The 22,380-nt window shown below is 46.5% G+C and overlaps 1 protein-coding gene across 4 annotated transcripts in view; it reads left to right on the top strand.

Moving 5' to 3' along the window:
- The first annotated feature begins 9,584 nt into the window (after positions 1-9,584).
- Positions 9,585-22,380, top strand: part of RCOR3 (REST corepressor 3) — a 34,455-nt gene continuing 21,659 nt past the window's right edge. For 2 of the 4 annotated variants that reach the window (XM_084622711.1, XM_084622708.1), the window contains exons 1-6: positions 9,585-9,837; positions 10,401-10,457; positions 17,401-17,478; positions 19,287-19,339; positions 21,240-21,401; positions 21,803-21,927. In XM_084622711.1, coding sequence (XP_084478837.1) covers positions 9,696-9,837; positions 10,401-10,457; positions 17,401-17,478; positions 19,287-19,339; positions 21,240-21,401; positions 21,803-21,927 — 617 coding nt within the window. In that variant the 5' untranslated portion in view covers positions 9,585-9,695. The other 2 variants (XM_084622710.1, XM_084622709.1) reach the window with 2 other exon arrangements.

Raw genomic sequence — 22,380 nt, 5'->3', positions numbered from 1 at the left:
TCCAAAAACTGGATATGTACATGGATATCAAGAATATTCAGGATGATCGTACTAAACGGCAGCACATTTTTTGGAAGGGGCCTAAGCCCTAGCTCTAAGATACTAGGATGTGACTAGGTGGGGAGGACACTGGCAGCAACGTTTAGTGGCCAGAGCACTAGCCTGGGATTAAAAGGACCTGGGTTCTACTCCCCACTCAGCAGCTAGGTGATGCTGTTTCCACCCTCTGTACCTCAGTTGCTCCATTTGTAAAATAAGGATAACAATGAGGTGGTTAGGGACTATTTAGAAAAGCTGGACGTGCACAAGTCCATGGGGCCGGACGAGTTGCATCCGAGAGTGCTGAAGGAATTGGCGGCTATGATTGCAGAGCCACTGGCCATTATCTTTGAAAACTCGTGGCGAACCGGGGAAGTCCCGGATGACTGGAAAAAGGCTAATGTAGTGCCAATCTTTAAAAAAGGGAAGAAGGAAGATCCTGGGAACTACAGGCCAGTCAGCTTCACCTCAGTCCCTGGAAAAATCATGGAGCAGGTCCTCAAAGAATCAATCCTGAAGCACTTGCATGAGAGGAAAGTGATCAGGAACAGCCAGCATGGATTCACCAAGGGAAGGTCATGCCTGACTAATCTAATCGCCTTTTATGATGAGATTACTGGTTCTGTGGATGAAGGGAAAGCAGTGGATGTATTGTTTCTTGACTTTAGCAAAGCTTTTGACACGGTCTCCCATAGTATTCTTGTCACCAAGTTAAGGAAGTATGGGCTGGATGAATGCACTATAAGGTGGGTAGAAAGCTGGCTAGATTGTCGGGCTCAACGGGTAGTGATCAATGGCTCCATGTCTAGTTGGCAGCCGGTATCAAGTGGAGTGCCCCAAGGGTCGGTCCTGGGGCCGGTTTTATTCAATATCTTCATAAATGATCTGGAGGATGGTGTGGATTGCACTCTCAGCAAATTTGCGGATGATACTAAACTGGGAGGAGTGGTAGATACGCTGGAGGGGAGGGATAGGATACAGAAGGACCTAGACCAATTGGAAGATTGGGCCAAAAGGAATCTGATGAGGTTCAATAAGGATAAGTGCAGGGTCCTGCACTTAGGACGGAAGAACCCAATGCACAGTTACAGACTAGGGACCGAATGGCTAGGCAGCAGTTCTGCGGAAAAGGACCTAGGGGTGACAGTGGACGAGAAGCTGGATATGAGTCAGCAGTGTGCCCTTGTTGCCAAGAAGGCCAATGGCATTTTGGGATGTATAAGTAGGGGCATAGCGAGCAGATCGAGGGACGTGATCGTTCCCCTCTATTCGACATTGGTGAGGCCTCATCTGGAGTACTGTGTCCAGTTTTGGGCCCCACACTTCAAGAAGGATGTGGATAAATTGGAGAGAGTCCAGCGAAGGGCAACAAAAATGATTAGGGGACTGGAACACATGAGTTATGAGGAGAGGCTGAGGGAGCTGGGATTGTTTAGCCTGCAGAAGAGAAGAATGAGGGGGGATTTGATAGCTGCTTTCAACTACCTGAAAGGGGGTTCCAAAGAGGATGGCTCTAGACTGTTCTCAATGGTAGCAGATGACAGAACGAGGAGTAATGGTCTCAAGTTGCAGTGGGGGAGGTTTAGATTGGATATTAGGAAAAACTTTTTCACTAAGAGGGTGGTGAAACACTGGAATGAGTTACCTAGGGAGGTGGTAGAATCTCCTTCCTTAGAGGTTTTTAAGGTCAGGCTTGACAAAGCCCTGGCTGGGATGATTTAACTGGGAATTGGTCCTGCTTTGAGCAGGGGGTTGGACTAGATGACCTTCTGGGGTCCCTTCCAACCCTGATATTCTATGATTCTATGATTCTAATGCTAACCTCCTTTGTCAAGATTTTTAAGATCCACTGATGAAACATGCTATAAGAGAGCAAAGTATTATTACTACTGCCAGGTTCTTACACCTTCCTCCGAAGCACCTGGCTCTCCCCACTGTCAGAGACAGGATACTAGACTGGATGGATCTTAGGTCTGATACAGTATAATAGTTCCTATATTTGCTAAGTTACAGTGCAGGAACTGATTTTGACAAGTTTATCCTCCAAAGGGATAATATTTTAATATAATACACAGTTCTTGCATTCTTGTATGCCTGCTTCACCTATGTACAAGCTTGTTCACCACATAGGTTGTCAATGCAACTACATTCAGCAAAGGTCTTTTTAGTCACCTGCAATTTTTAGCTAAAACAGATTTTGATCAGTTGGGAGCAGGCATTAAAAAAGAAAAAAGAAAAAAAAAAACGTGCTCTCTGGGTTACTGTACACAGGGGCCTGTGAACACAGGCTGGTCAGTTACGAAAAAGCTGGCTTCAAAGAAATTACACTGACACTCTCCTATGCCCAGGATAAAGCTGCCAGCTGGTTTCACACAGGTTGTACTTCATTGAGTTCTAGGATCTTGAGAAAAGAGTTTTGGCCAGCTTTAGAGGGCAGGCAGTAGTAGAGGCTGTCATAACTATAAAGGTAAGGGTAACCACCTTTCTGTATACAGTGCTATAAAATCCCTCCTGGCCAGAGGCAACATCCTGTTACCTGTAAAGGGTTAAGAAGCTCAGCTAACCTGGCTGGCACCTGACCCAAAGGACCAATAAGGGAACAAGATACTTTCAAATCTTGGAGGGGGAAAGGCTTTTGTTTGTCTCCTTTGTTCGTTCTCTCTTAGGACCGAGAGAGGCCATACAGAAATCTATCTTCTCCAACCCATCCTAATCCAAGTCTCTAATATTGCAACCAGTATAGGTAAGCCAGGTAAGGCGGATTAGTTTATCTTTTATGTGAATTTTCCCTGTGTTAAGAGGGAGGTTTATTCCTGTTTTCTGTCACTTTAAGGTTTTGCCCAGAGGGGGATCCTCTGTGTTTTGAAGCTGAATACCCTGTAAAGTATTTTCCACCCTCAGGAGCGAGATATCTTCCATAACGAACATAGCCTGTGGAAAAAGGGGGGACAGGAATGATTATCAGGCCCCCCCTACAGTGCTGGCTCTCCCAAGAGCCACATGCCCAGTGTACAGTAGGGTCCGGGAACACTGATTTACCCTGCCCCTGCGGCTACTCACTGTTTTGAGGGTCTTGTGGCTCATGTGTCCCTGCCTGGGGTCAGCCAATTAGTGACAGGTATGGGAATAGCAGCTGTATTTTAAATCACTGAATCAGTGTTCTGTGTGTTGCAAACAATACTGCTTCTGTAAACTTGTGTTTTGGCTTCACAGAGATGATCTTGGGAGCCCAGCTTCCCTCTTTGCCTCTGAACGGCTGTGCAGAATTAGAAAGTGGCCAAGAAGAACTAAGGAGGACTTTCTGCGTGAGGTTATGATGCACACCATGGCCAAAAAACAGGATTTGAAGGAGTGGCGGGACAGCGAGAAGAGGGACTGAAAGGAGAACGCGGCACGCCAGAATGAAGCCACAGAGTGGCTCTTAAACGTTATGGAGCGCCAACCAGACACACTCCAGGTGCTACTAGCACTGCAAACCAAGCAGCTCCACGCTCGCCCTCCCCTGCAGCCCCTGTCACAAAACTCTTTCCCATCCTCCCCCCAGACACCGCCAACACACTCTTACCAACCTCCTGGCTCCAGTCTGTACCCGCAGCATTCCACTCCTCCCCCTCACAGACCAGCACTGCGGACTCCCCGTACCCACTGCACTCAACACCCATCCCTCTGCAGTCTAGCCCTACTGAAATACAGTACCCACTGCACTGTACTCCAAAGGAGAAGGTTGGATATAATCGCTGGACATACACAAATCTCTAACCATTCCGGGACCCCACCTTCTCCTGGGACCTTCCCTTCCCCCATCCCCCTCAGTGCTGGTGTGGTTTTTTGTTTGACTCTCTCCTCCAGTTGTTGTTTTTTAATAAAAATTGTGTTGGTTTGAAAGCAATCTTTATTATATTAATTGAAAGCCAACAGAGCCCTGCAAAGCAACAATTATCTTAAACCTTCATATTGCATCATCTGCACCAATCACAATCACCTCCTTGCATTACAAGCACTGCACTCCCATGCATAGCAACAAATATTAGTGGTTTTCAGCTTCAAATCGCTGCCTCAAGGTATCCCTGATCCTTATGGCTCCGTGCTGCGCTCCTCTAATAGTCCCGGTCTCTGGCTGTTCAAATTCAGCCTCCAGGTGCTGAGCCTCAGCAGTCCAGCCCGGAGTGAAGCTTTCACCCTTGCCATCACAAATATTATGCAGTGTACAGTACGCGGCTAAAAGCATAGGAATATTGTCATCAGCCAGGTCCAGCTTCCCATATAGGAAGCACCAGTGGGCCTTTAGATGGCCAAAAGCACACTCAACAGTCATTCTGCACTTGCTCCACCTGTTGTTGAATGGCTCTTTGCTGCTGTCAAGGTGCCCCGTGTATGGCTTCATAAGCCACGGCAATAAGGGGTAGGCGGGATCTCTCAGGATCACAATGGGCATTTCGACTCTCCTACAGTGATCTTCTGGTCTGGGAAGAAAGATTGCAGCTTCCTGAATAGGCTAGTGTTCCAAAAGATGTGTGTCACATGCCTTTCTGGACCAGCCTGCACTAATATCTGTGAAACACTCACGGTGATCCACAAGCGCCTGGAGAACCATTGAGAAATATCCCCTCTGATTAATGTACTTGGTGGCTAGGTGGTCTGGTGCCAGAATTGGAATATGCATGCCATCTATCACCCTTCCACAGTTAGGGAAGCCATCCACAATGTCACGTTTGTTGCCCAGAGTCACAGTCTTTCGGAGCAGGATGCGATTAATGGCCCTGCACACTTCCATCAACATGAGTCCAACGGTCGACTTTTCCACTCCGAACTGGTTAGTGACTAATCGGTAGCAGTCTGGAGTAGCCAGCTTCCACAGTGTAATCGCCACACGCTTCTCCAATGTTAGGGCAGCTCTCATTCTCATGTCCTTGTGCTGCAGGGCTGGGGCAAGCTCGTCACACAGTCCCATGAATGTGGCTTTCCTCATCTGAAAGTTCTGCAGCCACTGCTCAGGATCCTAGACATGCACGATGATGTGGTCCCACCACTCAGTGCTTGTTTCCTGAGCCCAAAAGCAGCATTCCACTGTGGTTAGCACCTCTGTGAATGCCACAAGCAATCTCGTGTCGTAGCTAGTAGGCATGGTGAGATGAGTGTCGCACTCCTCTTTCCTTTGTAGTTTAAGGAATAACTCCACTGCCACTTGTGACACATGAGTGAGAGCGAGCAGCATATTGGTCAACAGTGCGGGATCCATTACTGCAGACCAAAGAGGCAGAGCGCGCAGTACACAAACCGTTGAAAGATGGCGCCAAATGCGGACGGAAGCACAGGGATTGCTGGGATGCGAAACAATGCATCACAGGGCATTGGGACAGGACCCAGGATGCCCCGTGACCCTCTCCGCCTTCCCACAACTCTTAGCAACAGAAGAGGAAGAGATGCTCTGTGGGATAGCTGCCCAGAGTTCACTGCTCTGAATACCGTTGCAAGTGCCACAAGTGTGAACATGTTATTGAGCAGGCAGCTGACAGTGTGAACACAACAGGGGTTTCCCTTCAGTGCTCTCTGTAACTCTACCAGTGTAGACATACCCTTAAAATCTCCATACCCCTATCCTCTGCTCTGTAGTGCAGCACATGGTGCAATCCTGCTTTCATATAAGTCAATGAGTTTTAATTTTGGTAGGAGCAGGCCCACTGGTCTGCACAGTTCTTAGTATGTGGTGATCTGCACCCCAACTCTGTAGACTTTTCATGTCACTCAGTCACCTCATCTCAGTCTCTGCTGCCCTCCAGTGAGGTGCTTTCCCCCCATGCCCAAACCCCAATTTAGCATTCCCTCCTGAACTCACTCATCCCCATTGCAGAATACTCCCCTTCTCTAGCTGTGATCTATTCTTAACTCTTGGCTCCCTAGCTCACCTCTCACCTTTGTGCAAGTCTTCTACCATCAGTCTCTGCTTAACTCCATACACAGGGATTCTCAAACTTCATTGCACTGCAACCCCCTTCTGACAACAAAAATTCCTTCACGACTCCAGGAGGAGGAACCAAAGTCTGAGCCCACCCAAGCCCCACCATCCCGAGTGTGGGAGAGGCCAAAGCCTGAGCTATACCACCTTGAGCTGGGGGGGGGGGGGTCAAAGCTGAAGCCCAGAGGCTTCAGCCCCAAGCAGGGGGCCTGTAACCTGAGCCCCACCACACAGGGCGGAAGCCCTCTGGCTTCAGCTTCGACCCCAGGCAGAGGGGCTTGGGCTTTGGCCCCAGGTGGTGGGGTTCAGGCTTTGGGCTCCAGCAAGTCTAAGCCAGCCCTGGTGATCCCATTAAAATGGGGTCCCGACCCACAGTTTGAGACCCACTGCCCTAGATGCAAAGATCTGTTTCGTCTAATGCAACTCTTAAGTGGCATCTAGACTATGTTTACTTGTGCAACTACTCACCTCACTGCTCCTCCCCTTCCTTCATCCTAGTCCTTCTGTGTCATTCTTTGTGTGCCCACCATCTATTAGAGTTCTCTCCTGGCCCCATGCTGTGCAGAACTCATTCTCTGCAACCCTATGAAGACATCTTGCCTTCTACCTCAGCCCTACTCAGCTGCCTCCACTCTGCAGAGCTCCCAGGGTAGCCTGTACTTTGAGCTAGAGGAGTAAATTTCCAGCTCGAAGAAACATACCTGTGCTAGCTCTGATGAACGAGTGGGCTAAAGACAAAAGTGTAGCTGTGGTAGCACAGGGCTGGACAGGCTAGCTGCCTGAGTTCACACATAGTGCCTTGGATAGGATTGTACTCAGGCCAGCTAACCCCTCCCACCACTGCTAACACACTTCTATTTTTAGCATGCTGGCTGGATTAGAGCTAGCATGGGGATGTCTCCTGGAGCTCAAAATTATACTTCCAGCTCAAGGGGCACCGTACCTTGGATGCGCCCCTTCAGGCCCTGATTAGCTTCCTGTTCTATGCAGCTTCCACACCTTGGCCTTGCTAAACTCACCACCCTGCTCAGCTCTCATCTACTCTGTGGCATTGCTCATATCCCCACTGCTGTGTGGAACTCAGGCCCACTACCCTACTTTGTACAGAGGCCTCCTTCACCCACTCTCCTCCTTTCAACCTCTCCCACCCCCAGCACAACCCTCCCCATGCACACAGTATACAGCACTCCCCATAGGCGCTGGAGCACCCATGGGGGAAAAAAAATAGTGAGTGCTCAGCACCCACCAGTGGACCCCGCCAATCAGCTGCTCCCCTTCCCTCCCAGCGCCACCCGCCAACCATGGATCAGCTGTTCAATGGCAAGCAGGAGGCGCTGGGGTGTGTGTGGAGCCCTCTCAGGGGAGGGGGCGGAATGGGGCAGGAATGAAGAGGTGGAGTGAGGGTAGAGCAGGAGTCTATCACGGCCGGGAAAATGAGAAAGTTGGCACCTGTAGCACTCCCCTGCCACATCACAGCTCTCAGCCTGCAGCTTCCCCCCCCCGCCCGCGCACAGCTCTCAGCCTGCAGCTTCCCCCCCCCGCGCACAGCTCTCAGCCTGCAGCTTCCCCCCCCCCCCGCGCACAGCTCTCAGCCTGCAGCTTCCCCCCCCCCCGCGCACAGCTCTCAGCCTGCAGCTTCCCCCCCCCCGCGCACAGCTCTCAGCCTGCAGCTTCCCCCCCCCCCGCGCACAGCTCTCAGCCTGCAGCTTCCCCCCCCCCCCCGCGCACAGCTCTCAGCCTGCAGCTTCCCCCCCCCCGCGCACAGCTCTCAGCCTGCAGCTTCCCCCCCCCCCGCGCACAGCTCTCAGCCTGCAGCTTCCCCCCCCCCGCGCACAGCTCTCAGCCTGCAGCTTCCCCCCCCCCGCGCACAGCTCTCAGCCTGCAGCTTCCCCCCCCCGCGCACAGCTCTCAGCCTGCAGCTTCCCCCCCCCCGCGCACAGCTCTCAGCCTGCAGCTTCCCCCCCCCGCGCACAGCTCTCAGCCTGCAGCTTCCCCCCCCCCCGCGCACAGCTCTCAGCCTGCAGCTTCCCCCCCCCCCGCGCACAGCTCTCAGCCTGCAGCTTCCCCCCCCCGCGCACAGCTCTCAGCCTGCAGCTTCCCCCCCCGCGCACAGCTCTCAGCCTGCAGCTCCTCCCCCCCGCGCACAGCTCTCAGCCTGCAGCTCCTCCCCCCCGCGCACAGCTCTCAGCCTGCAGCTCCTCCCCCCCGCGCACAGCTCTCAGCCTGCAGCTCCTCCCCCCCGCGCACAGCTCTCAGCCTGCAGCTCCTCCCCCCCGCGCACAGCTCTCAGCCTGCAGCTTCCCCCCCCCGCGCACAGCTCTCAGCCTGCAGCTTCCCCCCCCCGCGCACAGCTCTCAGCCTGCAGCTTCCCGCCCCCCCCCGCGCACAGCTCTCAGCCTGCAGCTTCCCGCCCCCCCCCGCGCACAGCTCTCAGCCTGCAGCTTCCCGCCCCCCCCGCGCACAGCTCTCAGCCTGCAGCTTCCCGCCCCCCCCCGCGCACAGCTCTCAGCCTGCAGCTTCCCGCCCCCCCCCACGCACAGCTCTCAGCCTGCAGCTTCCCGCCCCCCCCCACGCACAGCTCTCAGCCTGCAGCTTCCCGCCCCCCCCACGCACAGCTCTCAGCCCGCAGCTTCCCGCCCCCCCCCGCGCACAGCTCTCAGCCCGCAGCTTTCCCGCCCCCCCCCGCACACAGCTCTCAGCTTCCCCCCCCCGCGCACAGCTCTCAGCCCGCAGCTTTCCCCCCCGCACGCGCAGCTCTCAGCCCGCAGCTTCCCTCCCCCCGCGCAAAGCTCTCAGCCCGCAGCTTCCCCCCCCCGCGCACAGCTCTCAGCCCGCAGCTTCCCCCCCCCGCGCACAGCTCTCAGCCTGCAGCTCTCCCCCCCCCGCGCACAGCTCTCAGCCTGCAGCTCTCCCCCCCCCGCGCACAGCTCTCAGCCTGCAGCTTCCCGCCCCCCCCCGCGCACAGCTCTCAGCCTGCAGCTTCCCGCCCCCCCCCGCGCACAGCTCTCAGCCTGCAGCTTCCCGCCCCCCCCCGCGCACAGCTCTCCCCCCCCGCGCACAGCTCTCCCACCCCCTCCTCTTCCCTGGGGACAGGCTCACAGCCTGTAGCTCCCCCACACAGCTCTCAGCCTGCACCTTTCCCACCGCCCCGCCACAGGACACAGCCCGCAGCTCTCCCCCCGACCCCAGGACACAGCTCGGAGCCTGTAGCTCCCCTCCCCCACGCTCTCCCGCCCTAGCAGAGCTCCCCGCGGCGTGGCGGGGATTAGCGCCGACGCGCCCCTGCCGCCTCAGAGGCTGCTTTGGCGTGGCGCGCGCGCGCGCTCGCTCCTTCCTCCTCCTCCCCATCCTCGCGCGGCCAGAGGCTAAGTAGTTCCCACCTCCCAACCGGAGGGAGATAGGTCGGAAGCAGCTAATGGCCATAATCGTGAACCCCCAGCCGCTGACCGTAATCCTTCCGCGGTTCCCCCACCCCTCCTCCTCGGGGATAGATCCGGCCGGGCCGAGGCGGAGGGATCCTCGGGCCGTGGGCTGCGTAGGGGCCGGGCGAGGCGCGGGGGGGGGGGGGGGGAAGAGAGTGTGAGGGGGCGGAGGCGCCGGCTGGAGCAGCGGCGGCCTGGGGCGGGGAGGGGTCAACATGGCGGCTCCGTCTTAACTTTCCCCCTCGCCAGGCAGCGCCGCCGCCGCTCCCCGCCCCGCCATGCCGGGCATGATGGAGAAGGGAGCCGAGTTCCTGGGGGGCAAGAGCCGGGCAGCCCCCAACGGCACCAAGAGCAGTAGCCCCTCCAACGGGCACTACTCGGAGCCGGAGAGCGGCGGCGGCGACAGCGGCGACGAGCACGGTACGAGCCGCGGACTCGCGGCCGGGCCTAGCTGGGCGAGGCTGATCCGGGGGAGGGGGCGGGGCGCAGCGCGGCTCAGGGCACGAGCGTTGCCGCCTGCGCCGGCCAACGCGGGAGACTGCGCATCTCGGACCTTTGCGCGCGTGCAGGTCGGGCGGCCGCGCGCGGTGCCTGGCCATGGCTCGCGTGTGCGTGCGCCGCACCGCACTGCACATGGGGGGCTGGGGTGGAGGTGCGCTGCGCTGCGCGGAGTGGCTGCGACGGACCGCCGGAATCCCCGTAAATAGCTCCCACCTTCACTAAGTAATAGACCTTAATCCATGGGGAGGGGCCTCTGCTTTTGCATCGCTGGTGTAGGAGATGGGGTTGGAGGCTTTTTGAAGCGCAAGGGTCGCAGGGAGCAGCCCTTGAATTTGCAAGATTGTTGGTAGCCTCGGATTGAGTGCAGACCGCCTAGATCGTTGAATTTCCTAGTTTTCATTTAAATAGCACCCCCCCTTCTCATCCTCCCGCCCTTTAAAGATAAAATCCCAGTAATGCGTTTGTTTTCTCTTGCATTGCAGATGTAGGAATGCGGGTCGGAGCAGAATATCAAGCTCGAATCCCTGACTTTGATCCTGGTAAATAGCTTTTGTACTATAACCTGACATCTTGTCGCTGCTGTTTTGAAAATGGGGGTTAATATAATGATTTATAATGGAGAGGGGTTTGTGTTTCTGTTTTCACTTGGATACTGTGTGGGAGCATTGCATTGCAAAGGTTAACGTGGATTTTTGTTTTTAGGTTTTGTGTTTGCTGTCAGTCACGAGAGCATTGCAGGGGCAGCATCTGCTCCGTGTGAGCTGAGGGGGAGAAAAGCATTGAGGGGGAAAGCTGTGTTTAATTTACCAAGATTGGATGGCAGGGCTACAGACAAAGCCTCGGTGTCTCTCCCCCCCCCCCCCCAATTGTAGATAAGAGGTGCAGGTTACAAGAGGGAATGAAAAAATGTTTGCTTTATAATGCTCTTAATATGACCTCTATTGGGGTGGGGTGGGAGGAGTTGCAGAAACAGTGGATACCTTGTTCTAGCACCTCTAAAATGTAGACCCATTTGGCTGGGTTTTCAAGCACCTTGTTTTGTAAGGTGGGGTAGTCTCAATATCTGTACTGTTGCAGACTAGCTTCTCTTGCCCACACAGTGGGTGGGGGAAGAAAGGGATATTGGCTAGCCACATACACTCTGACATTCGGTCTTAATAAGCTAAACATGAGACACTTATTTTGTGTACATTTATAATAGAGTAATAATGTGTTAAGCGCATCTGTTAGTCCTGCTGTGGTGGTCACAGTGAAGCCTGTCTACTTTCCTGTTCTCCAAACAGGCTCCATTGGTGTCAGATGATTCGTGCCGGGAAGAGGATTGGGCCAGAGCTCCTCCCATGGTACCTCCCAAGTTGGAGCTTCTGTCGATGGGGACTAGTTGCCCTTAGCCTGCTTCTTGGGTCTGGAAGCACTTTTGAAAATGATTTTGTCTTAGGAGTGGGTACATCCCTTAGGAATTTTGGGGATGTAAGGAGGTTTCCTCTGGAAACTAGTACCTTATTTCATACTTCAGGTTTCTGTGTTTGTTAATAAATAGTGTTATGGTTAAAGCTTATTATGTTTACATTAGTAAGTCTAAACATGTTTGTTTTAACAGATAAAAATGATCACTCCTGACATGCAGTCTAGGCTTGTTCTGCCTAGAGGCCACCTAGAGAAGCAAAATATTTAGCAATTGTTTTAATACTTTAAATAACTGGGCAGTGAAGAGAGAACATCCTCCAGCTTTTATAGGACAGCAAAATCATTAAATCCTGCAATTAAAATTTTTCTCTTAAACACCATATATATAATGTATACATGCAGTAGAATTGAAACTATCAGCATAAAATTAATTTGTATGTATTCAAGAGCTTATAAGTGGATGGGAGTCATCTTAGAAGTGATCTCTGAAAACAGTTTCTGTTGTGTAACTAGTGAAAAAACTAAATGTTACATATTTTGAATCCAAAAATATAGCATTGCCTTTAGGTTTGTGCATACTCCTGCCTCTTATGCAGAAGTTCTAGAGGAAGGAACTTAAAAATTTATATCTACTTACGGAAATTTTTGTAACTAGAAGAACTGTAATTCTCATTTTTTCTGAACTAGTATTGGAAAACTTTCTAAAATGTCTCCTGCATTGCCTTCTTGATACTAGTACTGCAAAATTAAAGTTAAACTTGGAATGACTGCTCCCATGAATTGTAAGAATAAATGTCTACCACGTTAGTAAGGTGCTGTGTTTAACCAAAGAGATGTTGCCATGTAAATCTGTCTGAACAATTGTTCTCCTTTCTGATCAGGTTTATGAGGCATCATCAGTTTGAAAGCCAGACATCATGCTGTAACAAAGCTGTGCATTCTGTGGAGTGATCACTGTTTTTAAAAAAGAGAAAAATCAACATTTTTGTTCACAGCAAATAAGATGGCATACATTTTGTATGCCTGCTAAAGTTAAAAGCATATCTATTTTTAAATGTAACACTGCAGCTTTAAAGCTGAATGTCTCTCCTGATGTCTTTGCTCTTGGCATTAAAATATCTCTTATGTAGAGTATACTGAGGTGTTAAATGTTCTAATTAGGTGCACTCCATTAGATTTTTAAGTAGGTAGTTATCAAATTGATATTTAAATTTCATTCTGTTAAAACAGTGAGAAAAATCAGTGGCTGATTAAAACTGCCTATAAAGTCTAACGCCCAGTTTTGCCCTCTGATAGTTGCATTCATTTTGTGTGTACATGTGTGAGCAGTGAATCCTCAGCTTCATTTGATCAAATTTTTAAGAATATTACATCGTTGCAAATTATTTCTGTTGAGCAAATAGCTGTATTAAATGACAAGATATGTTAATTGTTAAAGTCGTGACACTCAGATAATGGTAAACTAGATGTTAAGTATTATAATTGGGTGGACTCTATTAGATCTTAAGTAGTTGTCATAAAATTCAGAGTTAGTACTGTTGCTGTCATGCCACTGTAGAACATGAAAAGGGGATTCTCGTTGAGAGTAGAGCAGCATGAGGGGAAGTTAATGTGTCAGACAACTTTTTTTTTTTTTTATGTTCACATCCTTAATGTTGAAATCTATTATGTGACCAAAGGAAACTACATGTATATTATCGTTAAATAGAACAGCTGGGGAGACATAATGTAGTTGTCACTTTAACACCTAAGTTACACAAGAATACCTCTTTAATAGGAAGAAGAGAAATTTATTGGATGGAAGAAACAGTTCTGATAAAATAACTGGCCTAAATTCTGAAATTAGCCAATTAACAAAATAAACCTTTTTGATTTTCTACTGCCCAACTGAACCAGAATTTGTCATCTCCTGCTTTGTCACTGGAACTACTCTTTCTGTTTCCTACCTCTGCTAAAACTGAAGTCTCTTTGTCCTAGTCCTACATGCCCTCAATCCCATATCAAACAAGCCCCTATTTTTACAGATATCCCACTGACACCATAGAAGTGTCAATAACATGAAGCTGCTTTCTTTTCTAAAGCTGGGCCCTTGGAAGAGAGGATAAAGAAATTGCTGTGTTGGAAAATGGGTCATTGTGTGGTTCATGAGTCAATTGAATGTACTTCAAGGGAGAAAGGCGAGGAGATGGATAGCAGAGGAAGGTTTTGGTTGTATTTAGAAGAGGGAGGGAGGGAGAAGGATGGTCCTCTGTCTGGCTTTTCTGCTAAATCTGATAGACTTTGATTTATTTGGAGTACAGCAAGGCTTACAACCTGAGCTCGATCCATTTATTTTTGGAGCTTTCACAGGTGTGCCCAGAAGAGCCCCCTGTGGACTTTAAGATATTGCCTCTTTTAGGGCCCTTTTATGGGTTTTATCGAAGTATTCATGGCCCTAATCACCCTCGTTTCAGAGAGTCTCCTGTATCAGAACTGCTCTTCTTATGTTCTCCATTATATTCAGTACAAGCTCTTCAGAACAGGTTCTACTCAGCTTTTTTAAAATGTACTTAGCCTCACATACTATACCTCCCCCACCCCAAGTTCCTGTGCCAGTTTTTCCAGAGATGCTTATTTATTTATTTTTTAAAATGTTCATTCTCCCTGTCTGTGTGAAAGACCCACCCAAACCAAATAAACTGACTAAGCTGAGAAATTGACTACATATGAAGCGCTGTTGAAGGTACAAAGTAAAATTGAAACACATTTCTCTGCTCTTTCAGTTAGTTGTCTTTGGTGTATTTTTGAAGTTGACACATCCTTTTAAGAGTAGTATTCACTTCAAACCCAAAGTCTTGAGTTTTGTACCCATCACTTTTTCTCTGTGTGTCCACCTGTGTGCGTAAGTAATTGCTATTAACATTAATTCAAAATTAACAGGTGTCATTCCAAATCTGTAGTGGAATAACTTTAGCACAGTAACGAATAGGAGAACTGATGAATTAAAGGCCATCTTCAGTTGGATGGAATCTCATTTTTGAAGTATCAACTGTTGACCAGCACTGGTGTACCTGTGATGTACAATGCACAGTGCAACATATGTGCTTTACCAAAAGAAGCTTACATTGAGGTTTTACTGGTCGACCTTTTATGCTGAGAATTCTAGTATTTTTCAGCCTGCATAGTTCTCTGCCTAATCCTCCCAGACTGATAGCTCGTTTCTTTTCATGTTTATTAGTATCTAATTTCCCTAGTATTTCCATCTATTTGCCTCTACCGCTTATCAATAAGCAGAATGGAACTGCATGTCAAAGACCATGTGGTCTTTTGAGCTGGAGTCCTTTTTCCTCAGCTAGCTTACTTTCACTCCAATTCACATGGAACGCATCATTCCCCCTACATTGCATGTAAAGGGTCCTCTCCAAATGGACTTCTCCCTCCTGTGCTGAAGGCAGTTGGGTCAGATGCCTCTTCAGCATGGTCTTTCCCCGCATCCTCTCCCTGGGTCCTGTGGAGAATTCTGCTTGGTTGAATTCAGGGAGTGAGAAGTCGTATATGTGGGGAGAATGGGATTCACATCTCCCTACGAAAATTACCTAGAAAAGGTTACCTTTCGTGTGAAATCCATTCTGCAATGGAAAAACATCACCCATTTTTAAAAGGATGTGACGGGTCTGAGGGCTTGTTCAGTAGAATATTCCAACCTTCCACCTATACAACCCTTAAAACCCCACTTCTCTCCTCTTCTCCCCCCCTCACCAGTCCCTTACAGGACACAGCAGTTTAGGAGAAACTTGGAGGATGAGGCATGATGGAATGGTCTAATCATTCAAGTTTCCCCTCACAAAGCCTTGATCCAACCAGTGTATCTGCCATCCTACTCCTGCAGTGGCCTGTCGCGTCTAGGTTGCTCCTTCCTGCAGTAGAATATGTGGGAGAAGGTAAAGAGGAAGGAGTCCTTGTTAGTTTCATCCTTCCATCTGTGGGCTTTCCTGTAGGAGGGAACAGTGTGACACCCTATTAGGACATGGGGAGGGAATAGCAACGTGCAAGTTAAGCTGGTTTGGTTTAGGCTCAACTCTTGGGAGTGGGGCATAATGGAATTGTTCATTCCATGGTCATTCCAAGTACAAAGCTTCTGGCTGTAAATAATAGATATTACTTTTATAATAATAAAAATACTGAGTGTTTTTAAAATTTAGCATGCTTTTTCAGTATTCAATGGTGTCTTTTTCAAGACTTATTTCTTGGTTCAGAATAAACTCTATAAATGCTGACTTTCATGTATGTATGCTCGGCAAGCAAAAATATTTGGCCATATATTGCATTGTTTTATAAGTAACCCAGGTAGACTCTGATATCTTTATTTTTTTTTCCCCTAAATGGTTAAAAGTGTGGTTTAAGTTCAAAAAGATGAAGCACCTTAAATTTCAGATACTTCTTTTAAAACAACTTGGCTTTTTAAAATAACAATACTTTAAAAACTTCCATGTCTCAAACTTTACAACTATCTTCTTCAGAGTGAGGTTAAAAAAAAAATCACTGAGTACAAGATAAGTGCTCAGCTTTGGACTCAATTTACTTCTCCCTTGGAAAAGTTAATCCACTGCTGAGCGCTCTTCAAAATAACACAGAGCTCACTGTTTATATTTTTTAAAAAAAAAACAGTCCTGTTTCTCAGACTTATAAAACCATCTTCTCTTTATTTACTACTTTTTGGTTTTAATATTAGTTTGTATCTTTTCACTCTTTGCATAGTGCTTTGAGGCCCTTGTATGAAAGATTATGTCAAAGTGCAAGTAACACTACTATAAGGGAGGTTGTGGAATCCCCGTCATTGGAGGTCTTTAAGAACAGGTTTTGGGAGGTTTTTGGACAAACACCTGTCAGGGATGGTCTAAGCTTACTTAGTCCTTCCTCAGTGTGGAGGGGCTGAATTTGATGACCTTTCAAGGACCCTTTCAGCCCTACATTTTATAGTTCTGTGATAACTTCAAGCTTTGAATCTTCTTCTAAAATTGAATATGTAATAGCTGCTGGTATCCAGGACATGAATTGATTGATTTTGATGTCCATGTTAAACTTGAACATTCCACAAGCATGTATTCTGGTAGTCCTCTTATTTCATTGTCTTTAATTATCCTGCGTTCAAGAGATCAGGTACTATTGCTGGCTCAGATTGACAGATATTTGACTTGTGCTGCAGGTGAAGGAGATGCATTTAATATATTTGCATAACTAATTGTGGTGCTAACTTCATTCTTTAAAATGAAACTTTTGCTTATTGTATTTCGATATAACTAACTGGCATTAGTCTGCAAAGACAGTACCAAATACAAAACACTACAAATCTAAAGGAAGAAAACTGACTAAATATAGTACACATCCAGAAAACATTACGCTCACCTCGCCTCCAAAATGATCATTTGCCTACTAGCTAGAGATAATGCAAAAACAAAGGAAGGAATCTTTGGGGTGTGGGGGGAGCCAATAGGTAACTTTAAATAAATAACTCAGTAGCTAGTAAGGAGAGGTGGGTCTGGATTCCCTGGGGAGGACAGCTTCTCGAGGAAAACCGTGGTTCTGTATAAATCCAGGGAGTGTCTACTCTAACTGCTGGCTAGAGACTTGGCAAGAAAGGTGGTAAAAAGGCTGATATCATGTATGGTTTTATTAACTCTGTGTAAGAATATAGCGGTCAGTATTGCTGTTCTCTTGCTCTAAGGGTCAAGCATCATCCAGCAGCTATGTTCAACAAGTAATTTAGTCTCTTTTAAAGAAACCCAACCAAGAACATATGACAAATCAGACTGTGGTAATGTTGTCCATTTCAAGGAAACTAATACACTTACTGCCTCCAGCTCAACTATGAACTACCCCAGCGAGATGATCCTTAAACTCTGCATCCAATCCAACCTGGGCAAGCAGCTTTAATTGTCAAATTCTGGTAATTGGAGTCATATCTAATATCCAGTTGTGAATGGCAGTTAGGTCACTTCAGTTGTGCTAGTCTTCTTATACGCGTGGAGGGAAATAACTGTGAATACACTGTTCTTTTGGTCATTTTAATAAACACTAAGACAACTTTTCTTACAGGTGCTACAAAATATACTGATAAAGACAATGGAGGGATGCTTGTGTGGTCTCCATACCATAGTATTCCAGATGCCAAGTGTAAGTCCTCTTCTCCCAAGAAAATTATACTCTATTAACTAGAACTGATTCACTGCATTTGATGTTGAACTGTCTACTTCTAATTTTTAGCACATAATTTCTCTTGCAGTGTGGGAAAGTTGCATAAGTTATGTTGTGTATGAAACAACAAAGCTGAAAAATGCTACTGTAAGCAAAACAATGTTAAGCAAATCCAATTTCCCCATAAGAATTGATGTAAATGGGGTGGGTTAGGTTCCAGGGAAATTTTTTTCACCAGACAAAAGGGAGGTGGTGGAGTCAAAAGGTGAGATATTTCCCAGGGAATGCCTGACTGCGAAATAATGAACTAGCATTCGGCTGAGCCCTCAAGTGTTAACACGTTGTTAACGTAGCCTCGCGCTTTACAAGGCAGCACGAATGGAGGAAGGAGACACAGCATGGCAGAGAGAGACAGACACACGCACACACTGTGTGTGTGTGTGGGGGGGGGGTTGGAGGGAAGAGACCGAGACCTACTGTGTGTGAGTGAGTGAGAGAGAGAGCGCCCGTAATGCGCATTGCCCCTTTAAGTACGCTGACCCCACTCTAAGTACACTGCCTTTTTAAGTAGATCAGCAAGTTGAGACAGCAGCTGCTGCCAGCAAGCTCCCTCTGTCCTGAGCCCTGTCATGTCCCCCCGCTCTGTAGAGATGGGGTACAGGAGTGGGGGGAGGGTACACCCTGACATTAGCACCCCTTTTCTCTCCCCCCTCCCCCCCCCCAGCAACCAGGAGACTCGCAGGAGCAGTACACAGCAGTGGGGGGAGGGACAGCTGAACTGCCCTGCAATTGTTAGCCTGCTGGGCGGCTGCCGCACAGGGAACTTAGGAGGGCAGCCGGTCCATCCTGATTCCAAGCCCCCACCAGCTAGGTCCAATGGGCTGCTTTTTCTGCATGCTGTGGACAAAGCAGGCAGCTGCCAAACAGCGTTATAAGGCAGCATTGCACAACTTTAAACAAGCATGTTCTCTAATTGATCAGCAACGTATCAACGTTAACCGGGATGATGTTAAGTGAGGAGTACTGTATTTAAGGTCAGTGAGAGATACTTTGTCCAAGCATTTTGGTTAGGCATAAGTAGAGTATTGCAGTTAAGTCACAAATTTACTGTTGGTAAGATAACGGTCAGACTTTCATATATACACTTCTATTGACAATTGACTCCATTGGGTGGCTAAATGTTATGCTGATAAATCAAGGGATTAAAAACTAAGGACCTGTGAGATTATGCAGTTGAGGAGTTTTTTTAGATTAACTGAATGTTTTAATATACTATGTTAAAATAAAAGTTCTCAATTCTCTTTTGAAATCTTCCAATTCTCCACTCTTTGAAAGTCCCCAGCGGTGAGATCTATGAAAGATCAATCAATCAACAAATCTCTGGTAAATAAGTAAATACTGTTAAAATTGACATAAGTATCTTAGTGGATACCATTATGTACGTTTATTACTGTAGTCCCTACAATATAGGCACTGTACAAACATAGGAAAATAGATTCTGCACTGCTTCAATTTTACACACTTTAAGAAACCTCACTGACTTCCATGGAACTGCTTGTAGTGTGTAAAGTTAAGCACATGCATAACCTTTTGCAAGATCAGGACCTGTGAAAACAAGCAGTGTACGAAAGGTAGGGAAGAAGGATTGAAACACATAATCAAAACTTTGATATCAGTTATCCATAACTACACCTCTGCTTTGTTACATTTAAGTGACTAACTTTTTGTGGTTTTGTAGCAGAACCCACACTTTCAGAGAAATTAATTCTGGCATTGCTTTCTTACAGTGGATGAATATATTGCAATAGCAAAGGAAAAACATGGATACAATGTGGAACAGGTAAGTTCTATGAATGATTTTTAAGGTGGTGTTTACTGTATAACACAACTCAGTTTTTTCAACTGGCTTCCATTAACTAGTGCTATCTCTTCAGGCGTGGCAGCAAACACTGCAGGTTTATGGATCTGCATACTCGTGTGGTCTGGATTCTCCGCAAAAGATTGCGCTCTATTTTCATGACATACTCAGCTTATAATGCACAGTTTTGAAAGGTTTGGTATGTTTTGGTACACTGAGCATGTCATGTAATTGTGTGTTTATGTAACTTAAAAAAAAAAACCTATTTCTTAGGCAAGCAATTTTGGGTATGGACTTGTGCATTTTGGAAGTAAGAATTTTAAATATTTTTAAATGCTAACATTGATTTAATGCTCTCCATGTTGCTGTTGCAAAGGCATTTCAACTAGTGGGGTGATACAAAAATAATTCAACTGGCATGTTTCAAAGCAAGAAAAACACTATCAAAGTTTCAAAACTTGCAGTGTTTGGAGGTTGTAGTTAAAGCTGTGTTTTGGTTTTACTATTTAACCACTATCCCATAAAAAACAGTATAGGTAAACATTGCTAGTTCACGCTAATGACTAAGATCTGTAGCAAGCTTGTATTTTAAAGATTACCAAGTGAATGAATATAGTAAAAGTAAGGGTAACCGAAAACAAAAGTTTAGTTATTGTACCAGTAAAAGATCCTCTTGTATAACCTTGTTTTGGGGAAGAAGAGTAGGGCAAATAATAATGAAATCTTAGTAATGAGAACTCATTGCAATACTTGGCTGTTTAAGTCTGTATTGTTGGAAGGAGAGGCAGACAATGTTGTGGTGTCTACAATGTGTACAGAAAAAAAATTAGCTTGTATTGTTTTTCCCAGTGCTCTTTAGGAAAAAGATACAGTGCTCATTAGTAGGTCTGCATACACAAACTGCTGGTAGTTTGTGCTTAGAGTGGAAAAATGTTGTCGGGGAAAAGCTGGTAGATCCATTAAATCAAGGCACTGAGACTTGATGATGAGCTGTTATTTATCATATATGTTCTGTATGAAACTAATATAGTCAGTTCTGTTTGAGTATTCCCCAAGTCATGAACAAGACTTGGTGCAAAATCTATGAAGGTTTCTTTTTTTTTTTTTTTTGGGGGGGGGGGGGGGATGGAGGGGAAGTCTCCAGTTGTTCTAGAGTCTTTATCAGAAATACAGAGAGATTACTCACTATTTACACCCAGTATAGAGATTTATTTAAAATTGTCTGTTTTATGGTATATCATACACAGCCATGGACAATGGAAATGCCTGACACAAGCCAGACAGCTTTTTTTATTTGAGAGCTGGGGGATCGTTAAAAGGACATTCAGGATGTATTCAGAGTTTCAGAATTGTATTTTATTTACTCACAAGCAGCCTTTTAAAATTGCAAATTCCTTGTCTCCCTAATGAATATTTTTACTGCATGTGCACATGCAGCAGGTGAGGGTAGAGGGCTGGGTGGGTTTCTGGTCACTGAACAGCAGCAATCTTTTTGTTTGAATGGGCTGGGAGTTGGGCCCGGGAAGATTTGTAAAGAACTACGTAGTCTATATTTGTTTGTAGAGGGAGAAAGTAGGTCAGATTTTGAGCCTACCACTATTTTATGCTAACTAATTCAGAGGTGATACTGCCACACTGACCTCGAATTGACTGACTGGTCCAGGTATTGCAGCATGGATGGAATGCAAAAGTGCCCACTGATCAAAGTAACTGTGGCGAGAACCTTATAAGCTGTATTACATATTCATAATAGAAGAGAAGCTTAAGTGTGAATTTCTTTTGATAGTAGTCACATTTAACATAGGTTTTTTTAATGTAATGTTCTAAAGTGTGCTTTGTTACAAGTCAGCTAAAATCAAAAATGGATTATTTCTTTTCAAAGGCACTTGGCATGTTGTTCTGGCATAAACATAACATTGAGAAATCCCTTGCGGATCTCCCTAATTTCACTCCTTTCCCTGATGAATGGACAGTTGAAGATAAAGTCCTGTTTGAACAAGCTTTTAGTTTCCATGGGAAGAGCTTTCACAGGATCCAACAAATGGTAAGGTAATATTTCTGATAACTATTATTTAATACAAATATTTTTAATCTGAAGACTCCTATCAGAATAAAGCCCCATTATGCTAAGTACCATATAAACATTCAAAGATAGGGTTCCTACTCTAAATAACTTAGTCTAAGAAACTTAAATTCAGTTTTTGCTTCTGTATTATTCAGCCTTTTATAGCTGTAAAACTCTCTGTTTACAAGAGTGGCATGAGATTTTTTTGGTTAAAGCATGAAATAGTTTTTTAAAGTGGAAAAACATAAGTGTTTTCTTCTTTCTCTAGATGCATGGAAAATTAAGAAAGCATTCATATAAGGGTTATTGTAAGATAATTATGCTTCAGTTACTAGTTTACATAGTTTGCATTTTTTTAATATTTGAACTAATTCTTCTAGCTTCCAGACAAGACTATTGCAAGCCTTGTAAAATATTACTATTCGTGGAAAAAAACTCGCTCTAGGACAAGCTTGATGGATCGACAGGCTCGAAAACTAGCCAATAGAAATAATCAAGGTGACAGGTGGGTTGAATACTTTTAAAAAGCCAATTGCCCGAGAGTGAAGTTCTTTGTTTAGATACAGATGTGGCAGCATTTTTTTGACAATATGCTTCAACTCTAACCTGGAGGGGCCGTTTCTAATGGTGAGAGTACTACTAGTTTAGTCGTATGCCCTTTCAACAGAAAAACTGTATTTTACTTCTGCTCTAGGAAGTAAACAGCTCTGTGGCAAATGCCGTAGCTGCACAGCAGACTGGTTACTAAGTTGTCCTGTGAAACAAATCCTATGAAACAAGACTTAGAAATCTTGGTTGGGGGTGGGATCAGGAGGGAAGGAAAAGGTAACTAAACTACAAATTGCTGAAATGTCCAGTAATATTGTTTTATTGGCATTCTGCAGTTTACTGTACTTTGTTTTTAAACCTTTAAATAGCCTTCAATTTAAAAATTTTAACATGCAATTACTATTCTCCA

The sequence above is a fragment of the Lepidochelys olivacea genome (genome assembly GCF_965140295.1).
Source record: "Lepidochelys olivacea isolate rLepOli2 genome assembly, chromosome: 3".
Lineage (NCBI taxonomy): Eukaryota > Metazoa > Chordata > Testudines > Cheloniidae > Lepidochelys > Lepidochelys olivacea.
The sequence above is the reverse complement of the archived record's forward strand: the minus strand, read 5'-3'. Positions and strand labels throughout refer to the sequence as shown.